Source organism: Trachemys scripta, chromosome 4 (genome assembly GCF_013100865.1).
Source record: "Trachemys scripta elegans isolate TJP31775 chromosome 4, CAS_Tse_1.0, whole genome shotgun sequence".
Classification (NCBI taxonomy): Eukaryota; Metazoa; Chordata; order Testudines; family Emydidae; genus Trachemys; species Trachemys scripta.
In genome coordinates this window covers 99,188,641-99,201,615 of record NC_048301.1, presented here as the reverse complement: position 1 = coordinate 99,201,615, position 12,975 = coordinate 99,188,641, and the positions used below count along the sequence as shown (strand labels likewise).

Here is a 12,975-nt window from a genome sequence, read left to right as displayed (position 1 = left end):
AGGTGGCCCTGCACACCTTCCCCTCCCCAAACCCCATGTGTCCCTCCACCCTCCTGCACTCTGAACCCCTCGGTCCCAGCCCTAGTCCCCTCTTGCAGGCCAGACCCACCCCCCCGCACCCTTGCCCCAGCCTTGACCGCCTCCCAAACCCCGACCGCCTCCCAAACCCCAACCTCCTGCCCCAGCTGTGAGCCCATCCTGCACACAAACTCCTTCCTGAAGCTCACACCCCAAACTGCCTCCAACCTACTGACCTCTTACCCCTCATTTCTGGCCTGACCCTGGAGCCCGTACCCCATCCCACACCCCAACCTCTGGCCTCAGCTTGGTACCCCTCCTGCACTCTGAACTACTTGGCCCTAGCCTGGAGCCCCCTCCTGTACCCTGAACTTCTCATTTCTGGCTGTACCCCCTTCCCACACCCCAAACTCCTGCCTCACTCAGAGCCCTCTCCCACACGCCGAACCCCTCATCCCCAGCTCCAACCCAGAGCCAGTGCTCTCACCCCTTCCCATGCCCCAGCCCAGTGAAAATGAGCGTGCGAGGGTAGGGGAGAGTGAGCGACAGTGGGAGGGGGCTGGAGGGGGGGGGCAGAGCTACTTCACCCCCCTGTGGCCCTCAGCCTCCACACTCATTCAGCCCCTGCCACAAGCTGTTCTCCCCGACTAGCCCTTATGAACCCATGTCTGTGATCCCCCAGCAGCCCTATGCTGCCTGAGGCCCTGTCTCCTGACCGGCACTGGGAAGAAGGCAGGGTCATTCTCTTCCCTACGGTAGCTGGGGTTGGCTGGGAGTGGCTGCTCTGCTCTAGTGCCACAGTGCCCCTTGGTGGGCAAAAGGTGGAACTGCAGCAACTTTCCAGCAGGCGTTATTTTCAGTGGGAGGGGAAAAAAGCATGGCACGAGACATATGCGCTCATGCACTGGCGCAGAATTCCCCCAGGAGTAATATATGAAGACTTCTGTTAACAGCCAGAAGTGTCCACAGTCCCCCCGACTGCCGTTCCCTCCCCTGGAGTACTTGCTTCTCACACAAGTGTTAGTACAGTGAATAAAGTATTTTACAAGCACTGATGCTGGAGCTACATGGAGAAGAAATGCCGCTTGTAAAGGGCGGGAGCATATTTCCTAAATGAAGTGGCATAATGTCTTGCCACTGAGAAAAGTGCCCTTTTCAGCAGCTGGGTTGTATGTAGGCAAACAAGAGACCAAGCAGCTCCTTAGAGCATTTGTTTGCAAGCACACGACAGTATTATTGGGCAGGGCGCATGAAACAACTTCTGGTCTGGTAATCACCTGCCGTTACTACTCCAGCTTAACACTTCATTAAATAGAGGTGAGGAAAACAAACAAACCTTCAGTAGCAGCACAAAGCTGCTCCATTGGCGAAGGGGGTGTCCACATGTTCCAAGTGACTGGTGCTATGTGAACCACTTCTGGCATAGGGGATTGGCTTGGGGCTGCGCAGGGGCCAGGCATGGGATGACTGGCATGCCTTGTGCGCTAGCAATCCCCACCCAGCTGAACAGGGGCTAGTAGGAGGTAAGTTAAGCAATCCTTAGCCAGCTCCAAGTTATGGTGGGGGTAAAAGCCACCTTCCCTTCAGTCTCTCTGTTGAATGAGGTCCATGCTAAATCTTGCTGGGACACATACTCAAAGTAATCAAGCTATTCAAGGCATAGATGGAGCAAGATGGGGTCCTAAAGAGTCCACAACACTTTACAATGAATGCATTTAAAAATAAATATATTCCAACTAGAAGAAGAAAAGAGTTTACAATGTTTTCGCTATGATTTTTCCCTTCTTGTTCCTCTAGGGACTATTTTCCCAGTAGGAAGCTATCGTAAATAATGTACAATGTAAACCTTAGTGTACACTTTGTGAGGAGTTTAAATTAAGACGCCACATGATAAAGGCAATCAGCCATGTGAGCATATGCAGCCCTGAGACACTGTTTCATTTCTTAAGTGCATGCAGGCACTTGGCCAAGAGTGCCCCAGTGGTCAAGGAATGCATATCCTGTTGTGGTGTATATATTAATTAATTACTGTGACAGCCATGTGGTTGAAAAAGGAGTTGGTCATTCATGTTGTCCCTGCAGATCTCCTTGCTGGTTAGGGTAGGAGATAATTACCATCTGCTTCAGAGCAAAAGAGAAGCTATAAAACTTAACACTGTCCTCTACATCTTCCTAAATAATCTGATGCAAATGGTCTTGTGTTCATAACTGATAGCTGTCAAAGTCAGCAGGTAGGCTCTGGACAGTTGGGGCAGGAAGTCCATTCCTAATACTGGCAAGGCAGGACACTACAGTGCAGCTAACATTTCAGAGGAAGAGGTGGTTATTCAGAGGCAGTAATCGCACAGGGTTAAGTAAATACAGAGTGTGGATACTGGAACAGAATCATCTTCTGTTCCCGTTCATAACAGCCTCTAGCAAGCAAGTGCTGGATGTAATAATGGAGTAATTTAAAGAGGGCCATTAGCTTCCAATTCAGATGGTGGTGGCGGTGCGATCATGGCCAAGGGACTGGAAATAGTGCCAAGAGCTGGAAACGGAGAAGATAAATGTGGGTCAAGAACAAAGAGCGCAGGTGTGAGAGTTTGAGGAATCTTGCTATAGCCACACATGGTGGTCCCCATTACTCAAGTCCCTTTGTGTTTCGCTTTCTCAGCGTGCCTACTGCATCTGGATCATTGGCTTTTTGACTTTTCAGTCCTGCATTTTCGTTGTCAGAATCCATGAAGAGATCATCTTTGGCTGTGTCTTCAGTCTCACTGCAGCTGTCAGCATGGAACCCAGCATTCTCTGCTATGACAGCAGGATCATCCTCGTCATAGTGGCAACAGTAGCACTTCTCAAAGTTATGGCTGTGATGGAGGATACCACCTTGGTCACTGAAGCTGATCTGCTGGTCCTTTTTCTGTCCCATATCATGGCTTTCACACTCTGTAGTGAGATCAGACAGTAAAGTTTCACTACACAAATAATCCTCATCTTCCATAACCTCCATTCTTTCAGCTATCTCTTCAGCAGAGGGCTCGTTCAGATCAGGGTAATCCACAAGGATTGTGTCCTGTCTATGCTTGAAGCAATCAGAATGATCATAGACAGGATAGGTCTCTTCTGGATAACCTTAGGAACAAAAGTGACATGCACCTTAAAATATTAAATCCAATTTTAAAAGGAACAGACCATCCTGATACAAAAACCATGCTGACAAATTTGTTTAATGAATTTAGAGTTTGTCATAAGAATGTTAAAGTCTTATGAGAGCAACACCTAGTTTTTACTCTGCTGAGGCTCCCTAAAGTACAGCTAATTCAAATTAATACCATCCCAAACTTGTAGGGGATGGGGTGAAATCCTGGCCCCTTTGAAGTCAATGGCAAAACTCCCATTTTCAACAGCTTTTCAAAAGCACTCCACACCCACCACTGGGGCTAGAGTGAGAGCTATGGGAGCTGCTGGGTGACGATATTTTGAAAATCTGGCCATAGCTCTTTAAGTAAATACATTTCTGAATACCTCAGTGGCTCTCTAAGACATGTTTTGAAGACCTCAGATATAGAATTAAACAACGTCCTCTACAAAGCTGGGTAACTAGATGAAACTGAATGCTTTTGTTTATTTCATTTTTTAAAAATGCATGAAGAACTAGACTAAGAAAGCAGAGCTTGAGGCTACCATTTATGTTTTGAACGATTCAGAAAGCTTCCTAAAAGGCAATAAATTAAGTCTACGGGTGGGGGAGCCTTTAAAATTCAACAAGTTAACAACACTGTCAGAATGTTTTTAAAACACAACCATACAATGCTTACAGCAATGAAAAATCAAAATGAGTTTAAAAAGCAGACTTTTAGAAAGACAGAACTCCTGGAGTTAACGTCTCCAATTATCTTTACATTATTAGAGCAAGCAAAGAAACAAAACCAATAAGTAAATAAGGCAAAATATATTGGTTCTTATTTCTGTGGTATTACTGAAGAAAATAAAACCTGGCCAAATTAAGAAGAGCACAGAAATAAATCTCTGTCAGCCAAGACAAAGTAGCAAATGGCGTGTACTCAAGCTCATCTGCCAATTCTGGCAACAGATACTGTTATCCAGGCAATGTGAGATGCTGGATAGTTCAAAATCCATTTGCTCATTAATATAATTGAAAAGTCTTGGAGGCCACCTTTCTGAAAAGAAATGAGGCAATTGTGCAGAAGTCTGTTTGCATCTGGGGGGAAATATTCCAGTTCTGGCAAAACTACTTTGTTCAGATGACAGTAAAGAAGAAATAAAAGTCTACATTTACCTTCCCAATCCTCCATATAAGGAGCTTCTTCAGCTTCCTTCTCTGGGGAGATGCCATCTATGAGTTTACCTTCCTTCATGACCCTAGTGATCTCTCGGAGCTGCTGGAGTAATCTCTTTTCCTGGTCTGTTGTAACATTTTGGGCCCTGCTAGAAAACATCAAACACCAACCCTGAAGGAGTCTGGATGGCAATATTTTCAGTATTTAATATTTGTGTACAATAGGATGGTCACAACAAGCAGGAGGGCTAGGAGAACGCCATACACAAATTCCAGTTATGAAGCTGCTTGGTTGGTGGAGAATGCAGCATGGGACTTGGCAGATCCTGGGTTGAGAAACGACAGGAAAATGCACGTCCTGTCATGTTGCTTCATTCAGGATCTACACTAAATTTTAAACAACATATGACACAGTGTGTGTGTAGCACCCCATGAAAACTCCTCACTGACTGTGGGCAGCTGCTCAAGCAGCTCCTTAATTGTTGCTTTGACAATACTGGATTCTCATTGGCAAGTTAAAGTATTTTATTTGCAGCCTGGCAGCCGTCATTAAGTCAGTTGGCCAGCAACATAATGTCATCATCAAACAGCAAAGGCGGGATAGCTCCATGGGGCAGGAAGGAGAGATGAAAAATTAGGGTGTTTTTGAGTTTAACCTTAACGGGGGCATCTGGATTTGAATGGGGGTGAGAGAAATGAGGTTATTTTAGGATTAAGTCAAAAGTATAGTCTCTACAGGCATATCATTTCACAGCATTTATTGATATATTTTATTATCCAGTGAATACAAGCTCTTTGCTATAACTGCTCATTGTACAGTAATCTCAGTCTGGTCAGGGGGAAAAAATATTCAGGCAGCAGGCTTTTCCTATTTCCACCCATTGGTTAAAACCAATTGATTCATTGTTTCTGTCGTCAGTTTCTCCCATGCTGATTAAATGCCATGAACAGAGAAGCACTTGGTCTGACAAACTATTCTTGTTACTGTCTTTCTAAAAACAGATAAACATACAGCACAGCTGTGATTTTAAAATGATTGGCCTGCTTCTGCTATCATTTACGCTGATGTAAATCAGGAATCATTCCACTGTAGTCAATGGAGTTATGCTAGCACAAAAGCAGTGAGAAATTAGAATTGTGCATCTGGTAAAACTGTCAGAGTGGTTAGGGATCGTGGGCAGATGCTGTTCTCAGTTACACAGGTGTAAATCCAGAGTAAGCCCCTTGATTTCATTTGAAGTACTCTGAATTTAAACTGTATGACTGTAACTCAGGAACCTCTTTGTCCCAGCTAGGGTGCATAAGGGTACAGGGATCCTCTGGGTCTGGGATCTACATTCTAGTTCGCCAAAGATATGTTATCTAGGTCTGAGAGTTAAGGAAAGTCACCCAAAGGTGAGCCTCACCCTCCTGTTAGGCAGTGAGGAAATTGAGTACTGTATGGTTCACAATGCACGCCCATTTACAGTCTGAGCAAACTGTTAGATTTGTGGGGGGGAAACAGGGTTTATCCTGTGTTGGAGCAAAGACAATGAACTTTTGGAAGTACATCTGAGGTGCAAATGAACACCTGCTTGTTCTTCATCAAGGTGAAACAAGTTGCCACAGGACTTGGCTTCATGAAAGAAGGCGCTCAGCTATCCTGACTGAAAAACGCTGTGAGAAAGAGTTTGGGGGAGGGGGGGGGAGAAAGCAGTACCTTATTCGCGAAGAGGGCATTGTGTGAGTTGAGTTTAGGCTGTTGAATATGTGTTATGATTTTATTTGCTATGCAGTAGAACAGGGGTTGGCAACCTTTCAGAGGTGTTGTGCCGAGTCTTCATTTATTCACTCCAATTTAAGGTTTCGCCTGCCAGTCATACATTTTAACGTTTTTAGAAGGTCTCTTTCTATAAGTCTAAAATATATAACTAAATTATTGTTGTGTGTAAAGTAAATAAGGTTTTTAAAATGTTTAAGAAGCTTTATTTAAAATTAAATTAAAATGCAGTGCCCCTCGGATGGGTGGCCAGGGCCCAGGCAGTGTGAGTGCCACTGAAAATCAGCTTGCGTGCCGCCTTCAGCACCCGTGCCATAGGTTGCCGACCCCTGCAGTAGAACGTCAGTTACGAACATCAGAGTTATGAACGGACCAGGCAACTACACACCTCATTTGGAACCGGGACTATGCAAGCAGGCAGCAGCAGAGACACCCCCCCCCCCCCCAAAAAAGCAAATACAGTACAGTGATGTGTTAAATGTCAACTACTAAAAAATAAAGGGAAAGTTTTTAAAAAAACGATTTGACAAGGTAAGGAAACGGTTTCTGTACTTGTTTCATTTAAATTAAGATGGTTAAAAGCATCCTTTTTCTTCTGCATAGTAAAGTTTCAAAGCTGTGTTAAGTCAATGTTTAGTAGTAAACGTATGAAAGAACAACCATAGGGTTTTGTTCAGAGTTTCAAACATTTCATGGCATCCATCTGACAAAGTGGGTATTACCCATGAAAACTTATGCTCCAATATGTCTGTTAGTCTATAAGGTGCCACAGGACTCTTTGTCACTTTTTACAGATCGACTAACATGGCTACCCCCTCTGATACTAAACATTTCAGAGTTACGAACAACCTCCATTCGGGTATGTCTACACTACGAAATTAGGTCGAATTTATAGAAGCCGGTTTTATAGAAATCAGTTGTATATAGCTGATTGTGTGTGTCCCCACATAAAGTGCTCTAAGTTCATTAAGTCGGCGGACCGCATCGACAGTACCGAGGCTAGCGTCGACTTCCAGAGCGTTGCACTATGGGTAGCTATCCCACAGTTTCCGCAGTCTCTGCCGCCCATTGGAATTCTGGGTTGAGATCCCAATGCCTGAATGATGCAAAACAGTGTCGCGGGGGGTTCTGGGTACATGTCATCAGGCCCCTCCCCCTCCGTCAGAGCAACAGCAGACAATCGATTCGCGCCTTTTTACCTGGGTTACCTTTGCAGACAGCATACCACGCCAAGCATGGAGCCCACTCAGCTGAGCTCAGTTCACCGTCACCATATGTCATTTGGGTGCCGGCAGACGTGGTACTGCATTGCTACACAGCAGCAGCTAATTGCCTTTTGGCAGTAGATGCTGCAGTATGATTGGTAGCCTTAATCGGCGATCTGGGTGCTGGCAGATGTGGGGCTGCATTGCTACACAGCAGCAGCCCCTTGCCTTTTGGTAGAAGATGGTATATTACGACTGGTATCCGTCGTCGTCGTACTGCCTTCCCAATGACGATGATGGCTATCAGTCGTAGTATGCTATTTTCTGCCAAGCGCCCAGTATTTTCTGCCAAGCACCCAGAAGATGCCGAGGGCTATCAGTCATGCTACACCGTCGTCTGCCTGCTTAAGATGTAAAAAATAGATTTGTTCTGTATTCATTTGCTTCCCCCCCCCCCTCTGTGAAATCAACGGCCTGCTAAACCCAGAGTTTTGAGTTCAATCTTTGGGGGGGGCCATTCTGTGTGACAGTTGTTTGTGTTTCTCCCTGATGCACAGCCACCTTTGTTGATTTTAATTCCCTGTACCTGTACGCCATGTCGTCACTTGCCCCTCCCTCCCTCCCTCCGTCAGATACTAGTTTCGCGCCTTTTCTCAGACCAGATGCCATAGCACTGGGATCATGGAGCCCGCTCAGATCACCGCGGCAATTATGAGCACTATGAACACCACGCGCATTGTCCTGGAGTATATGCAGAGCCAGGACATGCCAAAGCAAAACCAGGACCAGCCAAGGAGGTGATTGCAGCGCGGCGACGAGAGTGATGAGGAAATTGACATGGACATAGACCTCTCACAAGGCACAGGCCCCAGGAATGTGCAAATCATGGTGTTACTGGGGCAGGTTCATGCCGTGGAACGCCGATTCTGGGCCCGGGAAACAAGCACAGACTGGTGGGACCACATCGTGTTGCAGGTCTGGGATGATTCCCAGTGGCTGCAAAACTTTTGCATGCGTAAGGGCACTTTCATGGAACTTTGTGACTTGCTTTCCCCTGCCCTGAAGCACCAGAATACCAAGATGAGAGCAGCCCTCACAGTTGAGAAGCGAGTGGCGATAGCCCTGTGGAAGCTTGCAACGCCAGACAGCTACCGGTCAGTCGGGAATCAATTTGGAGTGGGCAAATCTACTGTGTGGGCTGCTGTGATCCAAGCTGCCAGGGCAATCAAAGACCTGCTGATATCAAGGGTAGTGACTCTGGGAAACATGCAGGCCATAGTGGATGGCTTTGCTGCAATGGGATTCCCAAACTGTGGTGGGGCGACAGACGGAACCCATATCCCTACCTTGGCACCGCAAGAGGTACTTTTCAATGTTGCTGCAAGCCCTGGTGGATCACAAGGGACGTTTCACCAACATCAACGTGGGATGGCCAGGAAAGGTACATGATGCTCGCGTCTTCAGGCACTCTGGTCTGTTTCGAAAGCTGGAGGAAAGGACTTTCTTCCCGGACCAAAAAATAACCGTTGAGGATGTTGAAGTACCTATCGTGATCCTTGGGGATCCAGCCTACCCCTTAATGCCATGGCTCAGAAGCCGTACACAGGCAGCCTGGACAGTAGTCAGGACCTGTTCAACTACAGGCTGAGCAAGTGCCGAATGGTGGTGGAATGTGCATTTGGACGTTTAAAAGCGCACTGGCGCAGCTTACTGACTCGCTCAGACCTCAGCGAAAAGAATATTCCCATTGTTATTGCTGCTTGCTGTGCGCTCCACAATATCTGTGAGAGTAAGGGGGAGACATTTATGGCGGGGTGGGAGGTTGAGGCAAATCACCTGGCCGCTGATTACATTTGCAGCTAGTGGAGGAGAAGGGAGAGGTGGTTAAAAAAGACACATTTTAGAGAACAATGGGTACACTCTTTCACGTTAAATTTTGCTGTTCACATTACACAGCACATGTGCTTTTGTTACAAGGTCGCATTTTTCCTCTTATATTAAGGGCCTGCCGGTTTGGTGTGAGAGATCACTCATACAGTGCCAGGCAACAGATTTCGGCTTGCAGGCAGCCATGGTAAGCCACAGTCTTTTGGCTTTTTTAACCTTCTTAATATGTGGGAATGGTTTCAAACAGCAGTGCCCTCATTTCCCATACCAAGCACCCGTTGGGTTGGCCATTTAAAATGGGTTTGCAATGTAAAAGGCGGGGCTGCGGTTTCCAGGTTAACATGCAGCACAAACCCAACTAACCCCCCTCCCCCCAACACCCAATTCTTGGGGATGATCACTTCACCCCTCCCTCCCACCACGTGGCTAACAGCGGGGAACATTTCTGTTCAGCAGAGCAGGAACAGTCACCTCTGAATGTTCCCTTAATAAAATCGCCCCATTTCAACCAGGTGACCGTGAATGATATCACTCTCCTGAGGATAACAAAGGGAGATAAGGAATGGATGTTGTCTGCATGCCAGCAAACACCGGGACCATACGCTGCCATGCTTTGTTATGCAATGATTCCAGACTACGTGCTACTGGCCTGGCGTGGTAAAGTGTCCTACCATGGCGGACGGGATAAGGCAGCCCTCCCCAGAAACCTTTTGCAAAGGCTTTGGGAATACATGAATGAGAGTGTTCTGGAGATGTCCCTGGAGGATTTCCGCTCCATCCCCAGACTTTTCCAGTAGCTGTACTGGCCGCGATTGCCAGGGCAAATTAATCATTAAACACGCTTGCTTTTAAACCATGTGTAATATTTACAAAGGTACACTCACCAGAGGTACCCTCAGGGTCTGGGAGCACGCCTTGGGTGAATTTGGGGGTTACTGGTTCCAGGTCCAGGGTGATAAACATATCCTGGCTGTTGGGGAAACCGGTTCCTCCGCTTCCTTGCTGCTGTGAGCTATCTACATTATCTTCATCCTCATCTTCCTCGTACCTCGAACCTCTTCCCTGTGTGTTTCTCCATTGAAGGAGTCAAAGCACAAGGTTGGGGTAGTGGTGGCTGCACCCCCTAGCATGGCATGCAGCTCCGCGTAGAAGCGGCATGTTTGCGGCTCTGCCCCGGACCTTCCGTTTGCCTCTCTGGCTTTGTGGTAGGCTTGCCTTAGCTCCTTAATTTTCAGGCAGCACTGCTGTGCGTCCCTGTTATGGCCTCTGTCCTTCATGGCCTTTGAGACCTTTTCTAATATTTAGCCATTTTGTTTACTGCTACGGAGTTCAGCTAGCACTGATTCATCTCCCCATATGGTGAGCAGATCCCATACCTCCCGTTCAGTCCATGCTGGAGCTCTTTTGCGATCCTGGGACTCCATCATGGTTACCTGAGCTGATGAGCTCTGCGTGGTCACCTGTGTTCTCCACGCTGGGCAATCAGGAAATGAAATTCAAACCTTCGCGGGGCTTTTCCTGTCTACCTGGTCAGTGCATCTGAGTTGAGAGTGCTGTCCAGAGCAGTCACAATGAAGCACTGTGGGATAGCTCCCGGAGGCCAATAACGTCAAATTCCGTTCACACTACCCCAATTCCAACCCGCTAAGGCCGATTTTATCGCTAATCCCCTCGTCGGAGATGGAGTAAAGAAACCGATTTAAAGGGCCCTTTAGTCGAAAAAAGGGACTTAGCCGTGTGAACGTGTCCAGGCTTAATTCGATTTAACACTGCTAAATTCGACCTAAACTCGTAGTGTAGACCAGCCCATTCCTGAGGTGTTCATAACTCTGAGGTTCTACTGTATAACCCTCCTCCCCCGCAGTATTTCTATTTGCTATCATATGACTCTCTATTCTTTGCTAAATAAACTTACATTTGCTTTTTCAATAAACAAATCTAAATGCTGTGCGTTAAGCTGAGGTGTGCAGTTTCTCTGTGAGTGTCCGGTGGAACAGGGGCTGGCCACTGCAGCAAGATGCTGGACTCGGGTTGGCGTGTGCACACTCTGTATGCTCGCCTGCATACGGGACAGCAAGCCCGCCTAGGCTGAGAAGGGAGTGCTTGTGTTGCCTGTGACTGGGAGAGTTAGGGAGTTGACCCCTAGCAGGCAGAGACAGAGCTCCCTCTCACTATGGGGGCAGATGGGAGCAAGGTGCCCCACAACCATGGGTACCGCTGGGTAGCATTGCAGGGACGGAGATCAAAATTTGGCCCTGTGAGTAACAGAAGATCTTATTTTTAAGTATTCCTGTAAGATGAATATCAAACCTAACGGGGGGTGGGGGAGAGCTCCTGAAACAGCACACAATTGGGGATGCAGGGCTCGCTCTGCGGCTTCCTTGCTCTGCACAGAACTTCCACTCTGGTATAGCTGCTCTGGGAAAGATGAGAGCTGCGAACATCAATTGAGAACTTCCAAATATGGGCCAAATGGATGCTTGACAACAGGCTATATTTTTTCTTCACTCTCACCACACATCCCCCATCTCGTGTTCACACTCTTACTGGCAGAAGACACCTGTACGTCACTCAAATTCCTACTATAGTTGAAATTCTCCACACACTCTGATACTAGAAAACAGGCTGTTTACAGAGCTGATGGATTTTATGATCTTGCTACTTTCTCATTTTTACTTGGATTTTAGCAATGGAACTGGAACTTTATTAGCTCCAGTTTTGTTAACCAACAATGGGCAGGTCTGACAGACAATAGGGAACTCCCAAAGGGCAAGTCTTTATGGATTTGACAAGCCTTGTTTGATAAAATTACACCATCATGCTATAAATCAGATAGGGCCAAATTCCACCTTTGGGTTCCACTAAACTCTGATGGCGGAATCCGCTCCATAAAATTAGTCTGGTTCTAAGATCACAAATGATAAATATCTGAAGTGTGCAGTTGTGGAATTTGAAGACATGTATTTGAGATGAATGTATCATACTATATGAAATGAGTTTTGTCAGTTGTCTACCCTGGGCTGTGGATGAAATAGAACTGCCAGCCCAATCCCCCTTTTCCAGAGACAAAAAATATATAAACTGAAGAAATATTTCCTTGAGACAGCAGCCTACGTGACTCTGTGCTGAGCAGTGCCGGGTTTACAGTGGTGCCAGTGGCTCCATGGAGCCAGGCCCATGCTCAGAAGGGCCCCGGCCTGCTCCACTTGCACTGCGTCCCGAGACCCTGCCAGCCCACTGGCTCCTCACCATCCATCACTTGATCCTCAGGCCGATGGCCCCTCTCTGTCCCCTGGTCCTACTCTCCCTACTCCTCTCTGTCCCCTGGCCGGACCCCAGTGCACCTCAAGCTCTGGGCAGTCTCTGCTTCCACCTGTGGGGCCCCATTTGTCTCCCCAGAGCTGAAGTGACTGGTGGAGAAGCTTGGCCAATCTCAGCCTTGTGTGGGGGCGGGGGATCGTGACAGTATGCGGGGAGTGTGCCTGGGCTGACTGCACCACTCCCAAGTGACCAGAGCAATTCCCTGCCCCGGGACCAGCTCTGGCTGCGCTGCTGGCTCAGCCTGGCAGACACAGTCACCTCCCAGCAGGGCCGGTGAGTGCGGCCAGGAGGCAGGGGGTGGGGAGTGTGTCTCTGGGGGATGTTGGGCTGTGAGGTGGTGGGGAAGATCTGTGTAGGTGGGGCACTAGGGAATGGAAGTTCTGTGGTGGGTGCTGGGCAGTTGTGGTGGGCAGGGCCATCCTTAGGCATATGTAGCATACGCAGCTGCGTAGGGCACCCGAAAATTTGGGGCACCACTGGGACAGCAAATAAGAGCGAGT

General features: G+C 47.5%; 1 protein-coding gene across 3 annotated transcripts in view; it reads right to left on the bottom strand.

Annotated features, from left to right (window-relative positions):
• Positions 1-428: 428 nt before the first annotated feature.
• RIC3 (RIC3 acetylcholine receptor chaperone) overlaps positions 429-12,975 on the bottom strand; it is a 37,597-nt gene continuing 25,050 nt past the window's right edge. Inside the window, exons 5-6 of one of the 3 annotated variants that reach the window (XM_034770098.1) lie at positions 4,304-4,452; positions 429-3,135 (exon numbers count right to left, since the gene is read on the bottom strand). In XM_034770098.1, the coding sequence (XP_034625989.1) occupies positions 2,642-3,135; positions 4,304-4,452 (643 nt within the window). In that variant the 3' untranslated portion in view covers positions 429-2,641. The remainder of the gene's footprint in view (positions 3,136-4,303; positions 4,453-12,975) is intronic. The other 2 variants (XM_034770100.1, XM_034770101.1) reach the window with 2 other exon arrangements.